Source organism: Taudactylus pleione, unplaced genomic scaffold (assembly GCF_031769625.1).
Source record: "Taudactylus pleione unplaced genomic scaffold, aTauple2 ptg000080l, whole genome shotgun sequence".
In the NCBI taxonomy this organism is placed as follows: domain Eukaryota; kingdom Metazoa; phylum Chordata; class Amphibia; order Anura; family Myobatrachidae; genus Taudactylus; species Taudactylus pleione.
In genome coordinates, this window is record NW_028284482.1 from 1738540 (window position 1) to 1757500 (window position 18961).

An 18961-nucleotide genomic window follows, 5' to 3' on the forward strand; every position below is an offset into this window, starting at 1 on the left:
GGAGAGGGAGGGTGACAGTTAGGGCTGGCTGTGTAGTGTAGTGCAGTGTAGTGTTGTGCTGCGCTGTGCTGCTGTTGTCCATAGGGGCTGTGTCCACTCCTCCAAAGTCCATAGGGGCTGGCTGTGTTGTGTTGTGCAGTCAGTTCTCCATAGGGGCTGTGTCCACTCCAAAGTCCTGTGCAGTGTCCCAGTCCTAAAGGGGTGCTGTAGTGTTGTCCAGGGGGTGCTCTGTCCATCAGGGGTGCTCCCCCCAAGTGCAAAAAAAATATATATTTTTTCTGTTTGTGAATTGTGTGCGCAGTAGCCGCACGTGCATCAACAAAGTAGCGCCAAGCGTGCGCCTGTGTCATAAGTAAAGGGCCGGCTGGCTCGTCCGTTAAAGGGTGCTGTAACCCCCGAAGTGCACTCCAAATAATATATATTTTTTTTTCTGTGTTTGTGAATTGTGTGCGCAGTAGCCGCACGTGCATCAACAAAGTAGCGCCTAGCGTGCGCCTGTGTCATAAGTAAAGGGCCGGCTGGCTTGACCGTTAAAGGGTGCTGTAACCCCCAAAGTGCACTCCACAAAAAATAAACAATTCTTTTTTTTTTCTGTGTTTGTGTGCGAAATGTATGCACAGTAGCCGCACGTGCATCAACACAACAGCAGCGCCAAGCGTGCGCCTGTGTCATAAGTCAAGGGCCGGTTTGGACATCTGGTCCGGACTGAAGGACGTGCCAACAATTTCTGACATGTCTACTGTCACTGCATATGATACTGTCACCACTGACAGAATGGTGGAGGAATTATTTTCTGTGTCTGTGAATTGTGTGCACTGTGGCTGCACGTGCATCAACAAAGGAGCCGCGCCAAGCCTGTGTCATAAGTAAAGGGCCGGCTGGCTTGTCCGTTAAAGGGTGCTGTAACCCCCAAAGTGTGCTCCACAAAAAATAAAAAATTCTTTTTTTTTCTGTCTTTGTGAATTGTGTGGGCTGTAGCCACACCTGCATCCTCAAAGCAGCAGCGACAAGCTGTTAAAGGGTGGTGTAACCCCCAAAGTGCGCTCCAACCAAAATAAAATAATCTTCTTTTTTTCTGTGTTTGTGTGTGAAATGTATGAGCAGTAGCCGCACCTGCATCCTCAAAGCAGCAGCAACAAGCGTGCGTCTGTCTGTTAAAGGATTACATCGGTGACAGCATCCAAGTAGGCATGTCAGACAGTCCGTACCTGTACTGGCAGGAAAAAGAGGCAATTTGGAGGCCCCTGTACAAACTGGCTCTATTTTACCTGAGTTACCCCCCCCGTCCAGTGTGTACTCTGAAAGAGTGTTTAGTGCAGCCGGGAACCTTGTCAGCGAAAGGCGTAGGAGGTTGCTTCCACAAAATGTGGAGAAGATGATGTTCATAAAAATGAATTAGCAACTCTTCCAGGGAGACCAGCCTCCAGAACGTACAGAGGGACCTGTGGTGGTGGATTCCAGCGGGGACGAATTAATACTCTGTGAGGATGAGGATGTACACAACACTGAAGAGGGTGAGGAATCTGTGGATGAGGAGGATGAGGACGACATCTTGCCTCCGTAGAGCCAGTTTGTGCAGGGACAGATTAATTGCCAGCTTATTTTGTGGGGGCCCAAACGAACCAATCATTTCAGCCACAGTTGTGTGGCAGACCCTGGCGCTGAAATGATTGGTTTGCTAAAGTGTGCATGTCCTGTTTATACAACATAAGGGTGGGTGGGAGGGCCCAAGGACAATTCCATCTTGCACCTCTTTTTTTTTCTTTGCATTATGTACTGTTTGGGGCCTAGTTTTTCAAACTGCCATCCTGTCTGCCACTGCAGTGTCACTCCTAGATGGGCCACGTGTTTGTGCTGCCCACTCGTGTCGCTTAGCATAGTCATCCAGCTACCTCGGTGCAACCTTTTGGACATAAAAACACTATTGTGAGGTGTTCAGAATAGACTGGAAATGAGTGGAAATTAAGGTTATTGAGGTTAATAATAGCATAGGAGCAGAAAAACCCACAAATTCTGTGATTTTAGCTGTTTTTATGCTTTTTTAAAAAAAAAAATACAGATCCAAAACCCAGAACCCAAAACACGGAAGGGTGGTTTTGGCAAAACCAATCCAGATTCAAAACACGAAGAAAGATCCAGAACCAAAACACGAAAAGTGACCGGTGCACACCCCTAAAATATATATATATATATATATATATATATATATATATATATATATATATATATGTGTGTGTGTGTGTGTTATGTATATTTGTGTGTGTATATACAGTGGGGCAAAAAAGTATTTGGACAGCCACCGATTGTGCTAGTTGTTGCACTTTAAAAGATGAGAGAGGTCTGTAATTTCCATCATAGGTACACTTTAACTGTGAGAGACAGAATCTGAACAAAAAATTCTGGAAATCACATTGTATGATATTTTTAAACAATTTATTTGTATATTCTTGCGGAAAATAAATATTTGGACACCTACCAACCAGCAAGAATTCTGGCTTTCTCACAGACCTGTTACTTCTTCTTTAGGAAGCTCATCTAGACTCCACTTGTTACCTGTATTAATGGCACCTGTTTGAACTGGTTAACTGTATAAAAGACACCTGTCCACCTGCTCAAACAGTCTGCAACATCTCCACCATGGCCGAGACCGAAGAGCTGTCTAAGGACACCAGGGACAAAATTGTAGACCTGCACAAGGCTGGGATGAGCTACTCGACAATAGACAAGCAGCTTGGTAAGAAGAGATCAGCTGTTGGCGCAATTATTAAAAAATGGAAGAAATACAAGATCACTGACAATCACCCTCGACCCGGGGCTCCATGCAAGATCTCACCTTGTGGGCTATCAGTGATCTTGAGAACGGTGAGGGATCAGCCCAGAACTACACGGGGGAACCTGGTCAATGACCTCAAGAGAGCTGGGACCACAGTCACAAAGGTTACCATTAGTAACACACTACGCCGTCATGGATTCAAATCCTGCAACGCCCGAAAGGTCCCCCTGCTTAAGCCAGCACATGTCCAGGCCCGTCTAAAGTTTGCCCGTGACCATCTGGATGATCCAGAGAAGGATTGGGAGAATATCATGTGGTCAGATGAGACCAAAATTGAACTTTTTGGTATAAACTCTGCACGCCGTGTTTTGAGGGAGAAGAATGATGAGTGGCATCCCGAAAACACCATACCCATTGTGAAGCATGGGGGTGGAAACATCATGCTTTGGGGATGCTTTTCTGCAAAGGGGACAGGACAACTGTTCCGTATTATGGAGAGGAGGAATGGGGCCATGTGTCGTGACATTTTGGGGAAAAACCTCCTTCCCTCAGTAAGAGCATTGAAGATGCAACGTGGCTGTGTCTTCCAGCAAGACAATGACCCCAAACACACCGCTTGGGCAACTAAGGAGTGGCTCCGTAAGAAGCATTTCTAGGTCCTGGATTAGCCTAGCCAGTCTCCAGACCTCAACCCAATAGAAAATCTGTGGAGGGAGTTGAAAGTCCGTGTTGCCCGGCGACAGCCCCAAAACATGACTCATCTAGAGAAGATCTGCATTGAAGAGTGGGCCAAAATACCTGCTGCAGTGCGTGCAAACCTGGTCAAGAACTACAGGAAACTTTTGACCTCTGTAATTGCCAACTGAGGTTATTTGTATTGAGTTAAACTTTTTGATTGTCCAAATATTTTTTTTCCTCAAGAATATACAAATAAATTGTTTAAAAATCATACAATGTGATTTCTGGAATTTTTGGTCTGGTTCTGACTCTCACAGTTAAAGTGTACCTATGATGGAAATTACAGACCTCTCCCATCTTTTAAAGTGCAACAACTTGCACAATCGGTGGCTGTCCAAATACTTTTTCGTATATGTATGTATGTGTGTATGTATGTGTGTATATATAATATATATATATATATATATATATATATATATATATAAAAAATGTATATGTGTGTGTGGGGAAGGGGGGGATCCTTTAGTGTGGCGTTTGCGGAAATGAACGCAATGTCTATACTTTACGTGACACAGTGTACTGCATGGATACATTCATTGTCTCACTGTTTTGGGGATCAGAGGGCTGTGTGTTGTATGGGGGCTCCTGTGACATATATTAGGTTGTACATGCAGTATATGTATTACAGAGTTGTTGTTAGGCTGGCAGTACTGGTATCTGAGTATAGTGCAATGTATAGAAATAGAGCAATAGTGTACAATAATGTATTCTGTGTCAATTAATGTTCTCGGGTAATGCTTATTTGGGTTGCCAGAGTTCCCACTGGTAGACCAAAACTGTTGAAATAACAGTCTAAAGTCAGTAAATGAGTTTGGGACGATTCAAATGTATTTTTGGCCAGTACTTGACTGTATATCATTTGGAAGGAGGATTATCCAAAAAGCCATCATATATAGTTAATTTTTAAATATGTTGCATTCTTCAGTAATTCATTTATTTTTACATATATGCATCTGTGGATGTGTCTTTTATTATTACTGTTATTAAACATTTTTCCATGTTTACTAATGTGATACCGACTGTCCATTGGTAAGTTTTTATTTATTTATATAGTGCTGGTTGTTACTTTGTCTTTTGTTTCCCTAATGGTGGTGGACCTGTTACAATGTAGCGCAGGAACACCCTACCAAACAAGAAGTCCAATGAGCGTGTCAATGTATGAGGAGAAAATACAGGGGTGAGAGATTCTATCGCTTCCAGCTGTGTATGGTTTATACCAGTGGTTCTCAAACTTGGTCCTCAAGACCCCACACAGTTCACGTTTTCCAGGTTACCCAGCAGGTGCACAGGTGTAGTCATTACTCACTGACACGTTTTAAAAGACTCACAGGTGGAGCTAATTATTTCGCTTGTGATTCTATGAGGAGACCTGGAAACATGCACTGTTTGGAGTCCTGAGGACCGAGTTTGAGAACCTGTGGTTACACCATAGTGAACAGTGTTGAGAAATCCTCTGGGCAGTGCTCCCACCTGTAGGAAGAGTATAGGGGGCAAACCTATGCAGGCATTGTTCCTGTGTCCCCTGGTGACAATATCTCAGTGCAGGGTGTAACTTGGAAGCGATCTGTGGTGAGGTAATCCCCAGAAAACGTCTCGCACTGAATTCCTGGTGATTCAGTGTCAGAAGTCTGTGGGGGCACCACAGGTTTATCAGTAGGATCAGACTAGTGCACACAGCTGATCGCACATGCGTCTAAAGGTGGGTACACACCAGACAATATGTTGTCCAATCCCGCGGATCAGAACAACATATCGTGTATGTACACTGTGTCTACTCATGATATGCATGTTCCCTTGGGCCGTGAACAACATCTGCAGGGACGAAGGGGGATGTCGCTAATGATGACATGCTGCAGAATGCAGCATTACACGTCCCCCTCTTGCCAATGCGGGTCCAGTCGCTGGCAATATCTCGCTGGGTGCACATCGGCTAATGTGTAACCAGCTTAAAATGTGCACGTTTCACCGTCAGGGCCTTGTCAATTGGATGCCTGCCGTCTGTTATTGGCCTGGCTATATCACGGGACCAGCCAATAAGAAACAAGGTGGGAACTTGAATGACATGCTACACGACCAATCACAATGCAGTGGGAGGGTTTACCCTTATCTGTGTTTATATATTAATCCCAGAGAAAAGTATGGTGATTAGAAGCCTATCAGCGCACGTATGCCCTAAGTGACTCTATAGTGGACCAGTTAAGAAACCTGAAGTTGCTTGTGAATCTGTTAGGCAGAAAATGTTGCCATTGCCATGGTTACCTGGAAAGCAAACCAGGATATGGTTTATCCATAGAAATGCAAATCAGGGAGGGGAACTAGCTTAACACACTATGTACCCAAAAATGCTTATTGTGAGATCAGACACTTAAAATACACACAAGAATGAGTGTAACTACGATAGGTGCAATGGGTGCAGCTGCTATCAGACCCAGAGCTGAGGGGGGCCGATCTTCCTTATCAAAGTTCCAAGTGTTATATACATTTTCTTCTTCACGGTTCCAAAGGGATCCACAGGGATACCATGGGGATATTATGGTTGGAGACCAGGCACCAAACAGTTAAAGCTTCAGCTCCCAGGATGCCTCGGGTCCTCCATATATACCCTGCCCCTAACCATAGGACTTCAGTTGTTCGTTTGGTGAGGTTGGATCAAGACACACCTTTGTAACAGGAGACTACTCTGGTAGTCCTAAGCTTTTATTTAATGTTTTTGGGTTGGCAGTACCAAGCGTCTGCGTTAAGACGCATATACTACGACTCCATTTAACTACTCTGGTAGTCCTAAGCTGTTATTTAATGTTTTTGGGTTGGCAGTACCAAGCGTCTGCGTTAAGACGCATATACTACGACTCCATTTAACCGCCCACAACACCAGTAACAGGGATGGTGATTTCGGTGGGTTGCGGCTAAGCTTGCTAGCCGCAATGCAGCGACTTGGACTGCAACAGGGGGCACGGAGATGTCAGGTAAGGCTATTACTCGCTTACGGAGAACCGTGTGCAGCAGTCATTGCTTTTGGTGTCAGAGACGCACCAGAAGCCGCTGCTATAAGGGCCTGGGATTGTCCGCGTCCTCACTAGACCACCGGGACCTTATCGTCTATCGGCAGGGATCGGCAGCAGACGCATCTGCTGCCACGAGGCCAGCGTACCCGGCTGGTTAACGCAGCCTAGGGGAGGTAGGCGCTCCCCCGGCAGCTCCTTCCCCGACCCAGAAGCAGTCCCTACGAAGGGTTTTGCACATCTGGGTTTCTCCGCCTGCCCTCCAAGTGTACTGTATATGAGACATTCACGGTCAACGCTCAGTGGTCCGTGTAGCTGTTGGTCTCAGGAGGGTTTCGGTCAGTCTCCCTATATACCGCTCCCTTGGTTAAGGTATATAGTGTTCTATATCCTACCATTCGTTTGTGTAGTTGATTTAGAGTCGATTGTAATTTTATTACATATACATTGTATGTGACTGTTTGCTAGCTGCTGTATTGACACTGTCTTTTATTTCTGTCTGTCAATTATTTTTCTAGTACTTCACATCATTAAGATTTTGTGAAGGCTGTCACATAACATTGCAATTATTGCCTTTATTTGAACATGTCAAAAGATAAAGGGATACAGGAGGGGGAGCCCTCTGTGCTGGTTGCATGTAAATGTATGGCTTATTTGTCCCCTCAGGACATCAAGGATGGTTTGTGTGTTGTCTGTTCTAAAGAGCCACCTCACCAGTCCAGTTTACCTGTCCCTGGACAAGAGCCTTCTTGGGTATCCTCTTTTGTCCCAGGTATAGAAGCAGTTTGTGGATCGTATGGCTGCTCCCACTATGCATCCTTGGATGGGGTGTCCACAGCATGCTATGGTTGCACCTCCTATGCTTTTTTCCTGGAAGGATGTTTATGGCCATTCTAGTTAGAGTATGGCACGATCTAATGTTGATAGCAGACCGGTAGTTAATAAGGCGCCTAAGCGCAAGTTATTGTTTTATCAGTCTGCTCAACATATGGATTCAGACACATCATCAAAGGAATCAGATGATGCGCAAGGTTCATCTCCAGGGTCTAGCTCGGGAGAGGAGGACCATTCGTCCACAGTGGATGTTCCCGATTTTGGTGAAGGGGGTTAAATCAATCCTAGACCTTCAGGATGATGAACCAGCTGATCGTAAGGAGGCTCCAGTGTCTAATCACCACAGGAAGGTGGCCAAAACGGAGTTTCTTATATCTGAACTGCTCACTGAGCTTATGGATGAGGCATGGGGTAACTCTGACAAATGTTTTTATATGAATAAGAGAATAACATTGCTGTATCCTTTCCCGGTTTCTGTATGTACTAAGCGGGAGGTACCTCCTACTGTGGATGCTCATGTGACGCATTTACGCAGAAATGCTACATTGCCTATTCCTTCAGCATCTTCCTTGAAGGATTCCACAGATCAAAATATTGAAGCATGTCTTTTTATCATCTGGAGCTGTTACTCGTCCAGCTATGGCTGGAGCTTGGGTAGTAAAAGCTGTTGAAGAATGGATGGGAGCATTGGAAGATACTCTACCAAATGATACCAGAGAACAAATGATGTATATCTACCACATACGAGAATCGGCTTCCTATCTGGGAGGAGCTGCTGTAGATGCAGGAAGTTTAGCTTCTAAAGCATTAGCAGCTTCAATAGTGGCATGAAGGGCCCTTTGGTTAAGATCCTGGAAAGCTGAGACAGGATCAGAGAAGGCACTGGAAGTTTTACCTTTCTATGGAAAAGTACTTTTTGGAGCAGTTTGATAAAATAATAGCTACTCTGGTGGCTTTAAAGTCAGCAGGTCTGCCATCTCTGGCGACTATAAAGTCTAGGCAGATCTCCTTTCGGTCCTTCCGCCTTCCTCTAAGACATGTAGTTTTCGCAAAATATCAACACGACAAACTAAGAGGTCTGGCCCGGCGGGACGTCCAGCTTCTAAGCTGGACGACAAACCCTCTGCCTAATGGGTCGGGCCTCCTCCTGGGGGATCCCAGGGTGTGGGGCCGTCGTCTTTAGTTTGCGGATTGTTGGCGTCCGACAACAACAGATGCCTGGGTCCGAGAAGACTCTCAGGGGTATGCCCTCACTTTCAGGAGGCATCCTCCCCAGAAGTTTTTTTTACACAGATCCTCCAGCAGATGCGGTAAAGGCTTTGGCCCTTCAGGAAGCCATTCACTCCCTGCTGCAGGCGGGGGTAATAATCCTGGTTCATGTGTAGCAACAGGGAAGGGGTGGTTATTCCAATCTATTTCTGGTTCAGAAACCGAATGGGGCTTATCGTCCTATACTAATGGGGGTATTCAATTTGGATGCGAAAAGTCTGAATCGGCGATAAATTATCGCCGATTACGTAATTTTTGCATGCTTCAATTATCCCCGTATTCAATTACAAAGACTTTTCGCTTTTCGGGGATAACTTTTCACCATGTTTTACATGGCGAAAAAAAGTGCAGAATTGGGGTTTAGGGGTGCTGGCTTAAAAAAAAAATAGCCTGCACCCCTGGGAATAGCAATCTAAAAGCGAACTGTTTTAAAAAAAAAATAATAGGGACACCCCAAAAAAAATATTTAAATTTTGGGGTAAAAAAAAAATGGGGAACAGTGTTTAAAAATAGCACAATAGGTTCAGGCTTATTCTGTAAGTATGCGGCAGGTGTTTTCTAGAATAGGCTATTTTTAAAACATTTTTAAAAATTAGTTTAGGGACTTGAAAATATGCTAGTACCCATTTTCATGTACCCCCAATTTTTTTTTTTTTTTTTTCGTTTTAAAAAGTGGTCCCAAGTGCTCTTCTGCATCACTTCTTTAATGTCGGGATAAAAACACCTGCCGCGGCTATCTAAAAATGCAGAACACATTCTGCAGGGCTAAACGGGGGTACCCACAGTGATCCCCCATGTCTGGACATCATTAGGGTGTCCCAAGATTAATTCCTGAAAATTACTCTATATTTCCCGATACTTACCTTTCCGCAGGCTCTTGTTTTTGCCGGCTCCAAATTGAATACAGGGGTAAAGAGGGCACGCGCCCGATACTTTATCCCCAGAAAAGCTCTGATGTGGAGCGAAAAGTCCAGCACGGACTTTTCGCTCCAATATTGAATATGGGCCTAAATTTAAAAACCCTCAACAGGTTTATCCATGTACCCAAGTTTCGTATGGAATAACTCTGATCAAGTATTTCAGGCTCTACCCTTTGACCTATCTACTGCCCCCCAGGTATTTACCAAAATAATGTCAGTCATGACGGCCTATCTCAGGCGTCATGGAGTCAGAATTCTGCCATATCTGGATGACCTTCTGATAATGGCACAGATTCCGGTTGTTTTACAAAACCATCTTCAACTGACCATAGCCTGCTTACAAAAGCATGGCTGGATTATCAATTGGAAGAAATCATCACTTTCTCCAACACAGCAGATGGTACATCTGGGAGCTATTCTGGATTCTCGGGCACAGTTGGTGTTTCTGGACAAGATTGTGGTCCTATCATTGCGAATATGCAAGCTGCTACGCAAGTGAAGGGTATCCATTCTGTTAGCAATGCAGGTCCTTCGACGTGGTGGGGTATACACAGTTCTATTCCAGGCCTCTGCAAAGATTGATTCTCTCCAAGTGAAATGGACAGTAACATCAAATAAAGTCCCAGAGGATCCTTCTTACTCCATAGGTTTGTCACTACCTCCTGTGGTGGCTGAGAAAGGATCATCTGAACAAAGAGCACTCATTCTGGATTCCAAATTGGGTGCTTCTCAGCACAGATGCCAGTCTTCGCGGATGGGAAGCAGTGACAGGTCATCACACCTTTCAGGGAAGATGGACAACTCAGGAAAGTCATCTGCCAATAAATATTCTGGAACTGTGAGCAGTGTACAAAGCACTTGTCATGGCACAGGACATGCTCCAGGACAAGCCGGTCCAGATCCTGTCCGACAATGCGACAACAGTGGCCTACCTCAATCGTCAGGGAGGCACAAGAAGTTACACAGCCATGAAAGAAGTGACAAGGGTTCTGTTTGGGGAACAACGTCATCTTCCGGCCATCTTGGCAATATTCATACTGGGAGTACTCAATTGGGAAGCAGACTTCCTAAGTCGCCAGGACATACACACCGGAGAGTGGTCTCTCCATTCGGGAGTGTTTCAGCTCCTGGTATACAAATAGGGTCTACCAGAGAGAGATCTCATGAGGTCATGTCACAACCACAAAGTCCCCAGGTACATGTCCAGAGACCCATCAGCAACCTTTGTGGATGCACTGGCAGTAAGATGAGACTTCAAGCTAGTGTATCTTTTTCCTCCGATTTCCCTCCTCCCAAGAGTTCTCAGGAAATTCAAGCAGGAAAGTGGAACAGTAATACTGGTGGCTCCGGCTTGGCCCAGATGTCATTGGTTCACCGACATACAGAATATGTCAATAGACAGTCCATGTCCTCTTTCTCTATGGCAGGATCTGCTAAAGCAGGGCCTTCTGGCATCCGGACGTAACTCATCTGGCTTTGACGGCATGGCTCTTGAATCTTCCATCCTAATAGCAAAAGGTTTTTCCAATTCTGTAATTCAAACGATGCTTAGGGCACGGAAGCCTGCCTCTGCCTGTATCTATTACAGAGTTTGGCATTCTTTTGGTCAATGTTGTTCCCACAGAAAGTATGATCCTAAGGTATTTAGGGTTTCCAGGATACTGCCTTTTTTCTAGGCAGGTTTAGACGGTGGTCTCTGGCTGGCTGTCTGGTTCCAGAGGAAGATTGCCTCATTACCAGATGTTAGAATTTTTTTCCAAGGAGTTCTGCGAGTTCAACCTCCTTTTGTTCCACTGGTAGCACCGTGGGATTTGTCTTTAGTTCTTAAGGGGCTACAAGCTCACCCATTTTGAACTTCTAGATTCTGTAGATTTGAAGTGGTTGACAGCAAAGACCCTTTTTCTTCTCGCTATCTCTTCTGTGCACAGTCTCTGATTTGGCAGCGCTCTTGTCGTTCTCCATTTTTGATTTTTCACCAGGATAAAGCTGTTCTTTGTACAAGGGAGGATTACCTTCCTAAGGTAGTGTCCCGCTTTCATGTGAATAAATAAATTGTTGTTCCAGCTTTTAAGGCTCCATCTCTTTCTGTAGGTGAAGCCTCCCTGAATGTAGTTTGTGCTCTCCGTATTTATGTGGTGTGCACAAACTCTGTTAGAAAATCAGATGCTCTTTTTGTATTATATGGTTTTAACAAACGAGGTTGGCCAGCTAATAAGCAGACTCTGGCAAGATGGCTATGCATGACTATCTTTCAGGTGTACACACAGTCTGATCTCCATGTCCCAAGCATGGTGACAGCACATTCTGCTCGGTCTGTAGGGCCATCGTGGGCATTTAGTCATGGTGCCTCTGCTGAACAATTGGGCAGGGCAGCCACATGGTCTTCTGTCCACACTTTTCTTAGGTTCTATGCCTTTGATACTTTTGCCTCTCAGGATGCTTCCTTTGGGTGATGAGTTCTCCTTTCTGCCTAGGAGTGTCCCCCACCCTAGGGGAACTGCTTTAGGACATCCTCATTGTATCCCTGTGGATCCCTATGGACTCTGAAGAAGAAAATTAGAGTTATGGTAGACTTACCTAGATAACTCATTTTCTTCGAGGTCCACAGGGCACCCACCTTGACTCACCTGGCTGCATTGGGTAATTTTTTCTTTTGGTCACAGATTCCCTCATTTTGTGTTAGAGCGTTTCTGGTATACGATTGCTCTTCCTTCTCCTCTTTCTTTCTCCTGCCTTGAGGCTTGTTAACTAAACTGAAATCCTATGGCTTGGGGCGGGGTATATATGGAGTAACTGTCCTCGTCTCCCCCATTCTTAAAATAAAATCTACCCTTGATCCTAACATACTCTCCAACTACCGACCCATCTCTCTACTCCCTTTTGCTTCCAAACTCTTTGAGCGTATTGTTTGCAACCACCTTACCACCAACTCCCTCCTTGACTAATTTCAATCTGGCTTCCGTTCTCTACACTCCACTGAAACTACCCTCACGAAAGTCAGCAATGACCTCCTTGCTGCCAAATGCAAGGGCCACTACTCTCTGCTCATTCTCCTTGACCTCTCTGTTGCATTTGACACTGTAGACTACCCTCTCCTCTTGCAAATCCTTCTCTCTCTTGGTTTACGTGGCACGGCCCTCTCCTGGCTGTCCTCCTACCTACCTGATCATTCCTTTTCTATCTCCTCTCATGACCTCTTCCCCCCCACTTCCACTAACAGTAGGCGTTCCCCAAGGTTCTGTTCTTGGACCTCTCATTTTCTCCCTATATAAGTTCTCTTTAGGTGAACTAATAAACTCTTTTGACCTCCAATATCATCTCTATGCTGATGTTACTCAAATTTAACTTTCCACCCCTGACCTCTCCCCTTCGCTCCTTACCCGTATCTCCAACTGTCTCTCTGCTATCTCTTCATGGTTGTCCCAGCGCTTTCTTAAACTTGACATGTCTAAGACTGAGCTGATCATCAGCCCACCCTCTTCCATTACCTCACTTCCCACAATTTCATTATCTATTGATGGAAAAACTATCTCCTCTAGTCCCAAAGTGCATTGTCTTGGGGTTATCCTTGACTCCTCCCTCTCCTTCAAACCACACATTCAGCACCTCTCGCAGTCCTGCCATTTCGACCTAAAATATTTCCAAGATTAGACCCTTCCTCATCCAGGATGCCACTAAAACCCTCATCCACTCACTGGTCATCTCCAGATTGGACTACTGTAACCTTCTCCTAGCTGGCCTCCCAGTCTCCCACCTCTCTACAATCTGTCCTCAATGCTGCTGCTCGGCTCAACTTCCTCTCCAGACGTTCTACATCTGCTTCCCCTCTCCTTCAAGCCCTACACTGACTCCCCTTCAGATGCCAATTCAAGGTTCTTACTCTCGCCTACAAAACCCACACCAAATCCTCTCCCACATACATTTGTGACCTTCTCTCCCTTCACACTCCCGCCGGTCTTCTTCGCTCATAAATGCATGCTGCCTCTCTTGCCAACTGATTACTTCCTCCCACTCCCACCTCCAAGATTTTGCCCATGCTGCTCCCTACCTGTGGAACTCTCTCCCTTTCCCTATCAGACTCTCCACCTCTCTACAAATCTTCAAACGGGCTCACAAGACCCACTACTTCCATCAAGGCCTTCCAGCTCTCATCCTAACCCACTTCATGCTCTTTCCTCCCTATCTTCCCCTTCTCTGTCACGTCTGTCTGTCTGCCCCTCCCCTTTAGAATGTAAGCTCTCACGAGCAAGAACCTCTTCCCTCATGTGCTTCTCTTTAAATTTTCTTCTACTCCTTACTCCTCATAAGGGCACCTAACACTTGACTGCCAACTCCCTGCTGCTTATTGTGAGTGTTTTAATCGCTATTGCAGCAATATATATAAACCATGTCCTTGTCCTGCACTGTAATGTACTGTAAGTTACTTGTTTCTTGTTCACTTATTAGTTTTATGTACTATGTAAGGCGCTGCGGAACACTTGTGGCGCCGTATAATTAAACAATAATAATATGACAGAGGACAGTGTTATCAATCAGTGCTTATTATGTGTTATGTTGTAATAGGTAACATGACATACGAGGTATATTGCTGGTGCAATCTATATCAGCGCAAACTTGAAGTGTATACTGCAGTGTCTTATGAGTAGTCAAATATCACCAAAACCACATATTAAAAAAGGGGTTGAGACCGTAATCTGTGTGTGTCGTGACCATGTGACCTCATCATGGTAAAAATAATGTATATGTGATGTGCTATGATATACCTGTCAAAAGGTGGTAGAAATATAATAAAATAATAATAATAGAGTGAGGTACGTATAAAGTGAGTTTCGTTAAGTAAAAATGACAGAAATGGATAACAGCTTTTTGGTTGCTTGTGACTGGGAAATTAACTAAATGAACTTTGCAATAGCACTTATATTTTCCTTTGATGTATTTGCTTTTAATTTAAGCCTTTACTGCACTATAAAAAAAACACATTGTATTGACATCAGTGACATAAGTTTGGCGGTCTCTTTGTTGTGTCTTTAGGGAAAACCACCAACAAAGAAGGCAAAGGTACTGCACAAAGCTTCCTTAAATGCCAAAATTGGGGTATTCCTGAATTCTCATGGCACAGGGCAGCTGGTGGATCGAAGACTCACAGGACAGAATGGTAAAACATCTTGGTGCTAATGTCATTGATGAATGGATGTTGTGTCTGAGCCCCTGTTTGGAATATCTTGTGCATATGCAGAATTTAAAACAATCTGGGACTTTCCTCTTGATAGGTCTCTACCTTTTATACATGTCATGTTTATAGATTTCAGGGTGCGCCCATTTAGCATGAAGTGTACAGACCCTGCTAGGGCAGTGCAGTAAACTTACTTTCTTCTTCAGGGTCCATAGGGATCCACAGGGATACCATAGGGATTATGTGGTTTTAGAGATCCAGGCACCAAACAGTTAAAGCTTTCAGCTCCCAGTATGTCTCTGGTCCTCCTCCATATATACCCCACCCCTAGCCACAGGCCTTCAGTTCGTTTGGTGCGGCAGGATTCAGACGAACCTTTGTAACAGGGGACTGCTCAGGCAGCCCTAAGCTTTTATTTATTTATTTTTATGTTTTATTTTATGTTCTATGTTTTTTGGGTTGGCCGTACAGAGCGTCTGAATTAAGACACAATTACTGCGACTCCTTCTTCTACCTCCGCCGGGCAGCAACACCGGTAATAGAGCTGGTGATTCTGGCGGGTCTCGGCTGATGCTGGGACCCGGACTGCAACCGGACACACGGAGATGTCAGGTAAGGTGATTCCTCGCTTACCTGGAATCATGCGTGGCATTCCTAGCTTTCCGGCGTAGGAGACGAACCGGAAGCTGCTGCAGTCAGGACCTGGAGCGTCCGCGTCCTCACTAGAACGCCGGGGCTTTAACGTCTGACGTCGGGGATCAGCAGCAGACGCTTCTGGTTCCACGAGGCCAGGGTACCCAGTCGGTTGACGCAGCTTAGGGGAGGTAGACGCTCCCTGGCAGCTACTCCCCCGACCCAGACTCGGTCCCCTCAAAGGTTTTCGTGCGTCTGGGTCGCTCTAACTACCCACCTCGTATATATGAGTTGCTCACAGTCCACTAACGGTGCGCTGCTGTAGCTGAAGGTTTTGGGTCAGTCTCCCTGTATACCTTTCCCATGGGTCAGATATATAGTGCTCTATATACTACCAAGCATTGTGTTTTTAGTAGTTGATTCAACTAAATTGCATATGCATTGTATGTGACTGTTTGCTAGCTGCTGTGTTTATACTGCCGATTTATTTCTGACTGTCCGCTATAGCTATCACTGTTTTTCTCCTCATCCCTCTGTTGCAGGTGTGAGGGGGTTTTCTTATACTTCACATTTAATTATTATTTGAGAAGGTTGTCACATTACATTGCATTGTTACCTTTGAAATTGATATGTCAGTAAGTAAAGGCAATCAGGAGGAGGGGGCCCCTGTGTTGATTTAATGTAAAGCCTGTTTAGCGGGCTTGACCTCTCAGGACTTGATTAAGTCTGGTTTGTGTGTTGTCTGGTATAAAGAGCCATCTCACCAGTCCAGTATACCAGTCCCTCTACAAGAGCCATCTTGGTTGTCTTCCTTGTCGAAAAAAAATGGGGGGGGGGGGGGTTAACCCCTATTGTTCCTCAGCACACTGAATATGGTGATAGAAATTCAGAGACATTAGTTGCATGCATTTGGGAAGCTGCTAGGCCACGTCACGGCTTCTCTGTTACTAGCAGCCCCTAACACTAAGGGGTTCACGTCTAAGGTGATGTAAAATGTGACTGTGTATTAAGTGGTGATGCCCTGAAGAGGCCCAGCCAGAGTAGCCCCGGGGTCCCTACGCCCAAACGCTCACCCCACAGGTAATATATTTACCAATTATAAGGCCTCATGAAAAAAGGCACATATATATTTTGTCAATTGTAAGGCCTCATGATAAAGGCACATACATAAATGCATCCAAATTGAGAGCCAGCTTACCTGGGAGTCACCCCTGGGAACTCCAACTAGCACTACTAGAACCAGCATGCCCTCCTAATGCTGGCTCATTCATGCATCTCATAACAACAAACAGAAAATGGCAGCTTCTCAAATCAATCTGGCAGTACTCTTCAGGTGCATGAAAGGGAGGAGTCATACCAAATAGAAAAAAGGGGTTGGTTAACCCCCTATTTTTCCTCAGCACACTGAATTGTACCTGCAATAATACATGAAGACTATATGGTGATAGAAATTCAGAGATATTAGTTGCATGCATTTGCATTTGCAAATCCATGGGAAGCTGCTAGGCCACGTCACGGCTTCTCACAGATTACCTAATTTTGTATAAGCGTGTTTCTGGTGTACGATTGCTCTTCCTTCTCCTCTTTCCTTTTCCTGCCTTGGGCTTATTAACAAAACTGAAGTCCTGTGGCTAGGGGTGGGGTATATATGGAGGAGGACCCGAGGCATCCTGGGAGCTGATAGCTTGAACTGTTTGGTGTCTGGATCTCTCCAACCACTTCCCCATGGTATCTCTGTGGATCCCCATGGACCTCAAAGAAAAGGAGTTATCAACGTAAGTCTACCATAACTCTAATTATTTCCTGGTCACCTCTGCATCTAGTAGTGGCAAGAGTTCCAGGAATCTGTTTATTTTTCTGCTTAATCTGACCATTGAGCAGGGGAGAGTAAATGTATTCTTTTTGGGTGGCAGACGTTTAACATTACAAGACAATCAAGTTTCCGGAGAGCCATCATAATTAAAACTAGTGATGTGCGCCGACCACCGTGGTTTGCTTTTGGTTTTGGGTCTGTATCTCCTTCAAGGTTTTGGATCTGGATTTGGTTTTGCAAACCATCCTCAAGTGTGTTGGTTTTGGATCTGGATTTATTAAATAAAAAATAGATAAAAAGTTGTAAAAACAGCTAAAATAATGTAATTATGCAGTCCAAAACCCGAAATTTTGATTCAAAATCTGAATTCCGAACCGCAAAAAGATCAGAATCGCGACCCGGATCTCCTCAGGAAATTATAACCGCTACTCGGATTTACCCGGATTCACAAAATTCGTATGGATTCGGATTTCTGGAGAACCGAACAGCACATCTCTAATTAAAACATATGCAAACATTTACAAAACTAATAGATGGGCATTAAAAGTGTGAGTGACTTTCCTGTCCTTCCTTATTTCAAGCTAATTTGCTCAGGTTAAGTTTTGGTTAATAATTTGAAACTAAGACATACTTTACATGCACTACTCGGACACCCCTAGTTACGGCTCTTTGAGTGAGCATACTTAGTAGGAGAGGGACTGGCACCCATAAGTGCCACTTAAAACATCTTTGAGTGGCAAGTTGTAGTAGTAGTGCCAAGGGTTACTCATCCCTGCTCTAGAGCATGCAGATTGGTAGTGTAACGCTGGGTACGCGCTTGTCCAATTCAAATTCAATCTGACCTACTAGTTTACCCGACTTTGGTATAGTGTGTATGCTGACACATCCTCTGGTTTCATCCAGTCCTGGTCATCTGGTTGTGTCTGAAGATATTTTTAAACCTGGTGAAAAACCAGAAGACCAGATCACCAATCACCTGAACAATATAGAAGTGTGTACACTCCTGCGACAGGTTTGTCCAGTTCTTTGTGTGTGAGTGGGAGCCATCTTGCCAAAGATTGGAACAGTGTGCGGTGACACAATCCCCAGAGCTGTAACCGGGCATGGTTGCGCCCTGTGCCGGCCACTGAGCATGCGGCGTCATTACGGTAAGTGCATCACTGATCGGGCGTTTACATATACAGTGGCAAGATTACGTCGTCGGTATATCGACGGCCGGCATATTCACTACATCCCATTTCAAAATGACCTGTCGGGGCGGATTGGCCATAAAACTTGCCGGTAGGATTCCTGGTGGGCCGACACACATGTGGGGCGCTGGAGACTCTTTTTTTTATTTTTTGACATGTGGTCCCGTCCTCACTTCTTCACAGGCAGCCCTCACAAGGAGTGGTTTGTTGGAGTGGCTGCTCACAGGTGCTGGCCGGTCACCGGAACTGTCTCGGTTGTCTCCCAGTCACGCTGCTGTAGAGATCAACGCGGGTGACTGCAGCAGCGGGTGTACATAGTGGCGGCTTCTGAGCTCGTCAGGTGATTTGCACTGAGACACAGAGGGAGATTCAATTGTTCTGCCGGCGGCTTTTTTTTTTTTTAGACTCCAGACAGAGCAATTCAGTTGTTGCTCTATCGGGGCTTGATAGCCTCCGGCATTTCTGCACGCAGTCAAGAAGTGAGGACGGGACCACATACTGTATATATTTATGTAGTAGAAAGCAAACAACTTCCATGTAAAACTACCATGGTGGAGGTGACAGGGAATTCAGAGCCGTAACTAGACTTTTTGGTGCCCTGTGCCAGAGAGAGCAT

The 18961-nt window shown here is 45.1% G+C and overlaps 1 protein-coding gene across 3 annotated transcripts in view; it reads left to right on the forward strand.

The window, feature by feature from the left end:
- The window catches only part of L3MBTL2 (L3MBTL histone methyl-lysine binding protein 2), a 197561-nt gene that overhangs the window by 19899 nt on the left and 158701 nt on the right, over window positions 1-18961 (forward strand). For all 3 annotated transcript variants that reach the window (XM_088468106.1, XM_088468108.1, XM_088468107.1), the window contains exon 4: window positions 14568-14691. In XM_088468106.1, coding sequence (XP_088324232.1) covers window positions 14568-14691 — 124 coding nt within the window. The remainder of the gene's footprint in view (window positions 1-14567; window positions 14692-18961) is intronic.